The following is an 8,506-nucleotide window of genomic DNA, read 5'->3' as shown; positions in this document are numbered from 1 at the left end:
CCGGGGGGGGGGGGGGGGGGGGGGGCAGCGCTCCCCGACGGGGGCCCTGCCCCCCCCCCCTGGCGCCACCCCTAGCCCAACCATGGTGGGACTGACGTGGTTGGTATACAGAGATCCTACATCTGTGAAAGTCCTTCCCTGCCCCCCCCCCTATTGCAAATTCCCGGATCCGCCACTGATGTCATCATTTATTACGTCGTTAAAACATTTAGAATACAATGACAAACATGATTTAAAAACGTTCACATCTAAAATCCCACAATGGAATTGACGGCCGGGACCCACAAAGGGTCCCCTAGTTTCAGAAAGCCAGAGGGTCCCCGGCCTCAGCATTACGTCACTGCTAATAATATTAATTATGATAAATGAAGGTGATGAGGATGATGATTTACAATAGACATCAATCAGTATTATTATCAACATCACCTTCATCATCATCATCGTCGTCATTATCATCATCGCAATCGTCATCATTATCGTTATCAATTAGAAGTATTAGGCACATTACAGTATTAACTTTTAATAAAGGAGACCTATATTATTGATATTATTACTACAGGTATTAATATTATTATTATTATTATTATTGTTGTTATTATTATTATTAGGCTATTATTATTATTATTTTTATTATTATCGTAATCATCATCAATTGTGACCATGCCACTTCAGCGTCTACGTGGTCTGCTATATTTCTCAACAACTGCAGGCTTTCGTCACATGAGCTGAACTCGACCAATGGAGACATCGTGAAAACGCGATGACATATGTGCACTGTAACCTAGCAAACGACAAAATATTGAAGCGGTCATGTCCCCGTTTGTATACCCTTATCCAGACTTTTGACCCCGTGACGCGTTTCAATATTACTTGTCTAGGCCTTGTTAATGTGGTAGAATGGTTATCGTGATTCTTGCTGGATCACGATCAAACGAAGAACAAACACAAAATACCGTTAACCATTAAAAACAAAATTAAAGGCGCATGAAAGCTAATTTTATAGATCCATGATAGGAGGGTTTATACTGGTGGAGTTCAAAACTAACTAATGCCAAGTGGGGTGCATACTGTAATTATACATAGGCCTATCCAGTTGTCGGAGACAGTGTAAAACCATACTGATGGGTTAATAGTACTAGTACATGTAGCTTGCTGTTTGTTTTCTTATTTTGTTAAGGGTCAATGCGCCTACCTTTGGATGTAGGTGGTGCATCATCAATGCTGTGTTTATTAATATTCGAATAGTATTATTGTTAAAATGTTTGTTCATAATGCATATGAAATCGGTGTACTGTGTCTTGATATTTATTAGAAGATTTATAAATTATATCTTTATAGGCCTATTATAAATAGAATTTGATAGCTAGCCTATATTTTGAATACGTAGTTTATTTGGTATCTTGGGAACGAGTGTTTTTAGTTGTTTATTTTTTTCCTCTATGATTTATTTGCTTTATTTTAGTGCAATATTATGCCTAAGTAGTTTAATTTTTCCCAACATAATTATATGGGCTACCGTACGTCTGCACTAATATGTTACTTAATGTTGATAACATATTTAATTGCAAAGTAGGCCTACAGCCAATCGTTGAATTACGTGATATGCATTATGGGTCTGGTTTGTGAATTGGTTGGGTATTCAAGCACTTTTGGTCACTAATTAATATATTATAGCTCATATAATGTTAGTTTTTATGTTATCTTACAATTTGTTTATAACATGATAAGCTTGCTGTTTATTTTCTTATTTTGTTAAGGGTCAATGCGCCTACCTTTGGATGTAGGTGGTGCATCATCAATGCTGTGTTTATTAATATTCGAATAGTATTATTGTTAAAATTTTTGTTCATAATGCATATGAAATCGGTGTACTGTGTCTTGATATTTATTAGAAGATTTATAAATTATATCTTTATAGGCCTATTATAAATAGAATTTGATAGCTAGCCTATATTTTGAATACGTAGTTTATTTGGTATCTTGGGAACGAGTGTTTTTAGTTGTTTATTTTTTTCCTCTATGATTTATTTGCTTTATTTTAGTGCAATATTATGCCTAAGTAGTTTAATTTTTCCCAACATAATTATATGGGCTACGTTTGCACTAATATGTTACTTAATGTTGATAACATATTTAATTGCAAAGTAGGCCTACAGCCAATTGTTGAATTACGTGATATGCATTATGGGTCTGGTTTGTGAATTGGTTGGGTATTCAAGCACTTTTGGTCACTAATTAATATATTATAGCTCATATAATGTTAGTTTTTATGTTATCTTACAATTTGTTTATAACATGATAAGAAAATCGGAGTTTGAGAGGTACGCCCTTTGGCGATAGCATTTTTACATCGCTTTTGTTGCTCCCTCATCTCTCCGACATTCATTTTTATTCTAAGCGTGTGTGTTCCTAAAAAGGATTAAAAAGTGAGGCATTATTAAGCCTACTCAATGTTTCTTGTTTTTATTTGTTTATTTATTAAAACCATGATTATACAATCAGGTACAGTACGATATAGTTTGCGCTGTACGTTCTGTGCATAATAATCAAATAGAAATGTTGTTAAAATACCACAGTGTCTTATTGGAACGAAGAGAGCTTCTCTTTAAAGTCTTTAAAGTAAAAACAAGAGGACCTTAACAACCAATTACTGTAAAATAAACATTTAGGCCACGTCTATAATAGCAAAATCAACAAAAACAGCAATAATATTTAGTAGTAGTAATAATCATAAGTAAGTAAATACAAATAACGATAATATTTAGGCCTATATATTATATATATGTAATAATAATAATAATAATAATAATAATAATAATAATAATAATAATAATAATAATAATAATAATAACAAATATTTCTGTAGAGACTCATATTTATTTTTTGTACCCAGTATGAGCTTGTAGGTATAGTATGGCACTGGAAATTAACAGAAATTGTCACAAGTATAGTACTTAGGCCTATGTAGGCATGATCTAGACAACAAGAATTACATAGGCCTATAGGCCTATTAATGATGTAACACATTTTTCTCGTGTCTTTAAAGTGACGATGCATTTATCCTGGTGACCTGAATGACCTTTTATCTCCCGGATGGTTAAAAGTTTGTGACGACTTCATAACTAGTTTCAAATGGGTCATGTTGCCAGTCTGTTGTAAGCGGTACCGTACATTTTCGTCGATTAGTTTTTTTCATAATAATAATAATAATAATAATAAGACACCAATTAAAAATATGATTTCAATAGATTCAACATAAAGTAACTTACTAATTAAATTATTGAGGTGAGCAGATGATGTCATCGCATTTAGGCATACATGGCTTATGAAATGTGAAGGATTAGATCAAAGGACTGTGGCATTGGAACAAAATCGTACAAGATTACTAATAAAAAAAAAGAAAAAAAACCTTAATAGAGCATTATGTTTCTATGCAATTGAGTGGATCTAGGCCTATAGAAACTATAACGATTAAACCTACCTTGTGTTTTGGGGCCTTTCATCCAAGGATAGAGTTGCGTTGTTGAATTTTGTTCTGTTTCCGTTTCCACATTCATTGTGCTATGCCTATTTTCACCCAGAGTGTTGTCTTCTGTTTTTATGTCTGTTATACTTGGTTGTAAATATTTAATTTCTTGATCGTTGCTGCAGTCTGCAGAAGAAACAGACGACGTTTCGTTCTTTTTAGACTGTTGTTCTTTTGAGGTATCAAAATGGAAATAAACCTGTTCGTTTTCCTGGTTGTGGACGCTTGTGAGAGTTTGGTTGAAGCTTGAATGAGCCTGACTTAAGCCCGGGTGCACTCGGTTCGTTGCGCCTGTTGTGGCTAAAAGAAACGGGGAATGGTAACCAGCGTACCAGTACTGAGCCTGGTGGGGTACGTTTTCGGCCGTAGCGTAGTCTTGTAAATACTTAATAGGATCATATAATTCGCCATTGAATATCGGACCGTTCGGCACTGGATAGAAGTCCGGCCCGATTTGGTAAGAGTTCAAATAAGTGGAGCTCATCTGTACAGAATGATTTGTGGGCTCGTGGAATATCCAGTGCTGTCGCTGTATCTATAGTGCCAATTACAATAACTTTTTGGTTAACACTAACAACGCCGAAATGTGACGAAAACGGATCACGTGATCAAAATGAACCTATAACAGGGCACGAAGACCTGTCCTGAAACCAGATGGTGTATGTTGGCAGGACAGAAAACACTTGACTGTGTTTGTAAATGTATACCACTGTATAAAGGCAATTACGATGATGTAGAGAGACATGAAGTGGGTAGAAATCTACTTCGTATAGTCTGCCATTTATGATGTTGCGGTCATGCTTGTATGAAACCCATCCATACGGTACGGCTAATTACAAGCAAGTATGTCTAAAATTACACTTAATACTGAAAAAAAATAAGTAGAACATATTTTCACGGTGTATTTTGTAATCATGGTCAGGTTTTCTTATAGGCTTAATTATATAGTAAGAGCCAAAAGAAGCAAAAGAGTGAGCCATGGTTAGCAACTGTCTCTTATACACATCTAGATGTGTATAAGAGACAGACATAGGCCTATCCAGTTGTCGGAGACAGTGTAAAACCATACTGATGGGTTAATAGTACTAGTACATGTAGCTTGCTGTTTGTTTTCTTATTTTGTTAAGGGTCAATGCGCCTACCTTTGGATGTAGGTGGTGCATCATCAATGCTGTGTTTATTAATACAAAAAAATATAAAGTTAATATATTAAAAAGCACAGGTGAACTAAAATGGCCAAGTTTGCTTCACCAATAGATGGCAGCAAACATTATTATTTACTCTGGGATCTAAGTCCCTAGAAAGATTGGTGACTCTTCATGCAGTCGTTGCACTCCCTCTGCGTTAACTAATAGTAATATCACGTGATTGAATGAGGTAACCTCTTTTGCCTTACAATCTGTGGTACATCTTATTATTTTTGAATACTCTAATTTTTTTTTTATATTACGTTACATTATAATTATGTTATATATTATGATGGGCCTATGTTACGTGGTTACTTTGTCTTGCCTTATCTTGCCGTGTCCTATCGTACGGTATCGTATAAATAGTAGAATATATTCTATTATATTTCCAGGTAATGTATTACCACTTTAAGCCCCTTTCCTCCAAAACTAGGAAAGTGATCTATGTTGCTTACATAAAGAGTTTAGGTCTACTTCCAGGTTACCGTATATTACCTGGTAATTTTATACCGTATTAATTTTTAAGGTATAAAGTACGGTAAATAATAGGCCCAATAATAATAATAATAATAATAATAATAATAATAATAATAATAATAATAATAATAATAATAATAATGAAAATAATAATAAATAATAATATGTTGTCATCGTACTGTCAGGTTACCATTATTTCAGCTTACCGTATTGATTTACAAATGATTCATTTATTTTACAATTACGATTCACGCTTATTATGAAGTACCGTAAACTATATGTTAACAAATAAACTTGAATACATCATTTGTATTGCTCTTTGAATATTGAATTCAGCCAATCAAATTATGGAATATCAAGTTTATGTTACCTGTAGAATTTAATTTCTAAGGAATTCTTAAAATTAACAATTCTGCGAAATCAGCGAAAACTAAATAATTTTAATTTCTTTCGAAGTAGATAACTTATTTGATAAATTTAATTTTTGCGAGTTTTGTTTTGTACAGGATTTAATGACAATCAATAGACCTATATCAATTTATAAAGTTACAGTACGACACCACATAGTTCAGTCGCATATTGCAAACAAATATTAATACAACAAGAATAACAATAATGTGTTTATATATAGTCTAAACTGGGCCACTGCTCTATGGGGATTCATTAAGAGACGTGGAAAGCTCTAAACACATTGTAGAAACATGGAGTGTACTATGCGTCGTAAGTCGTGTACTATTGTTCCGGTTTTTCTTCTTTTTTTTTAACGTGTAATACAAGTGTAGAACAAATCCGTACATATGTTATTCAAATGGTTTATTCGTAAGCTTATGTTATTATTCAGTTCATTGAGCGCCGAAGTCTCGTGAGATGCGAGTCTGAAAGGAACCGACAAGGTAGTGAGGTGATTTTTCTAATTACACGATGCATAATAATCAGTAATGTCTCACTAAATTTTACATTATTCATTTCTTCAACTTTCTACCAACTCAAATGGAAGACATTTTCGCGCACCCGCGATTCGAACCTCGCGTTCAGAAACCGGTTGATGACCTTTTTTCAGTCGCTTCTACATCAATAGTACGCCTGCATCTCTCTCTAGGCTTCTAATATAACACAATCAGTTGTAATAGATTGGACAGGGGTTGCTGGTGGGAACCCATTACCAATTACAGCGAAATAGCTCCTTCGAGAGTCCAAGTGCAAATTTCTCATCGAACAAAACTCTTTCTTTATCACGAAGGGAATGAACTGAATGCTACGAATCCTTAGATATGATACCAAATTATAGACCCCCTTTCAAAAGCTTTTAGCGAGAATATCGGTTTATCGTATAATGCAATGTTTGTTTTCTAAGATGCAGCAATTTTATCTCGCCCGGAGGAACATTTTTTGAGTAAAATTGTGGTAAACAAGTAGAATATTACAAGAGACATAAACGTTCGCTGAAAATGACTGGAATAAGTGCTCCACGCGGTAATCGTATTATATTAAAGAGCGTTCTAGAGATTCGCTGACGGATCGCTAATGTTCGGTCGTGAATGGTCCACGAAATGCTAAATTTCTACTCTCCATCTGTCTACGAATTCCGTGGCATGACAAGGCTGATAAGGCACCATCATCGACTTATACATAATGTAATCCGTCCGTGATCCCTAAATTAATTTATTGCTTATGGCTCTGATGAATGTTCTAATTATATTTAGTCCCATATCTCAAACTGCGATGGCGTAGAAGAAGAACCATAGTTAAGATTTCTAAACCAATTCCCAGTGTTGTAGTTTTGAGTTACACATTACCTCATGTTATTCCATCAAGCTCACTTGATATCAGCTCTTAAATTTTCTATAATGAGTCGTAAAGTGAGACATTTATGCGCGCTAGTCTTCTTTAGCACCGTCATTAGTAAGCGAATTGGCGGTAGTTTCGGACGGTTACTGGAAATTGGAATTTTGGAAGAACCAATTGAAGGGGCCGTAAAATTATGATCTGTAGTATTAAACCTCCAAAATGCAATTTGCCCTTTGAAATATGCGTTTAACGGCACAGTCAGGACACTTTAGTTTTGGCCTTTGGATAAGATACCTATAAACGCTTCACTGTACATAGTATTACAGAAAATACTATGAATAATTCGTTGTTGGAATTTTACTAGGCATATATACCGTGTAGTGTGTAGTGTGTGTTGTTTCTTCGTCTTTTCAGGAGCGCCATTTTGTACAGCATTCTCTGTGTTCTGGAAATATGCATAGATGCTCGACAGACATTTCAAAGTATCACGGTGAGGGCTTGAGAAACCTAGATTTAACTTTCGATTTTAGATCATCGTTAAAAGGGCTTTTAAACAATAATTCGTATGACCTAATTAATTAGTAGATATCAAATACTTTTCAAACGATTACAAAATTTAGCTTTCCTTTACAATCCGTACATTTTAGCGGTGAAATATCTGTTTCCTTATACGGAAAAAATAGACACTTGGTGGAGTTGCACTGAAATCGAATATATCTAGGCGTCATACACACGTCGTTTTTTAGCCACATCGTTGGTACAACCATGGACGTATAACATACGGTATACATTCACGGTACAACCAACAATGCATCGTTATTTGATACTCCGAATAATAGGCATACTATCTTTAGTTCTATTAATGTAAAGTTTGATTATCTGTTAAACTTTATTATTTTATTGTATGTATATAATAACTATAGGCCTAGCATTAATTTGACGTAATTTTAACAGGCGCTACACGCGCCGTTGTTGTGACGGCAGCATAGTCGCTGATTACGAAAAAATAATTACATTGACTTGACGCTAAAATGCAGTGTTTGAATGAAATATAACCGCTGCTTACAAAGAAACTCAAAAGAAAAATATCGCTAATTATTACAGTTCATATGTCTTCGTCGTAATATAATCGCTAAGCGAGCGAAATTTGTAAGATCCAATTAAAATATCACTTAGGCCTAGTATTTAATAATGCCTATCAGATAGAATTAGGCCTGTATGTTGTAATTTTACGTATGGTTACATCTAATCAGCTATTTGCTTAATTAATAATTAAAAAATAGATATACGGTATAATTTGATTAAAGAAATGTAGGCCTAGTCCTACACTACATAACATATGTATATAAATGTATAGGCCTATGCATACACAATATTATATGATATATCAATATACATTATGTAAGGTGCCTATATACAGTATAGTCCAATATATCGATTATAAAAAACAATTCTAATTATAATTATAATAATTTTTAACACATATGAAGGAAAACTAATCTCATGACATTGTTATGACAATAAAACA

General features: G+C 34.2%; 1 protein-coding gene and 1 long non-coding RNA gene across 2 annotated transcripts in view; one reads left to right on the top strand and one right to left on the bottom strand.

Annotated features, from left to right (window-relative positions):
- LOC117123357 (homeobox protein Hox-A7-like) overlaps positions 1 to 4,185 on the bottom strand; it is a 16,805-nt gene extending 12,620 nt beyond the window's left edge. The window contains exon 1 of the mRNA XM_033269243.1: positions 3,482 to 4,185. Within this exon, the coding sequence (XP_033125134.1) occupies positions 3,482 to 4,010 (529 nt within the window). The 5' untranslated portion in view covers positions 4,011 to 4,185. The remainder of the gene's footprint in view (positions 1 to 3,481) is intronic.
- Positions 4,186 to 7,113: 2,928 nt separating this feature from the next.
- Positions 7,114 to 8,506, top strand: part of LOC117123349 — a 27,878-nt gene continuing 26,485 nt past the window's right edge. The window contains exon 1 of the long non-coding RNA XR_004447846.1: positions 7,114 to 7,468. This is a non-coding gene — a long non-coding RNA (uncharacterized LOC117123349). The remainder of the gene's footprint in view (positions 7,469 to 8,506) is intronic.

The sequence above is a fragment of the Anneissia japonica genome, unplaced genomic scaffold, assembly GCF_011630105.1.
Source record: "Anneissia japonica isolate Jap-2015-1 unplaced genomic scaffold, ASM1163010v1 scaffold288292_len1863012_cov191, whole genome shotgun sequence".
Taxonomy (NCBI): Eukaryota; Metazoa; Echinodermata; class Crinoidea; order Comatulida; family Comatulidae; genus Anneissia; species Anneissia japonica.
The sequence above is the reverse complement of the archived record's forward strand: the minus strand, read 5'-3'. Positions and strand labels throughout refer to the sequence as shown.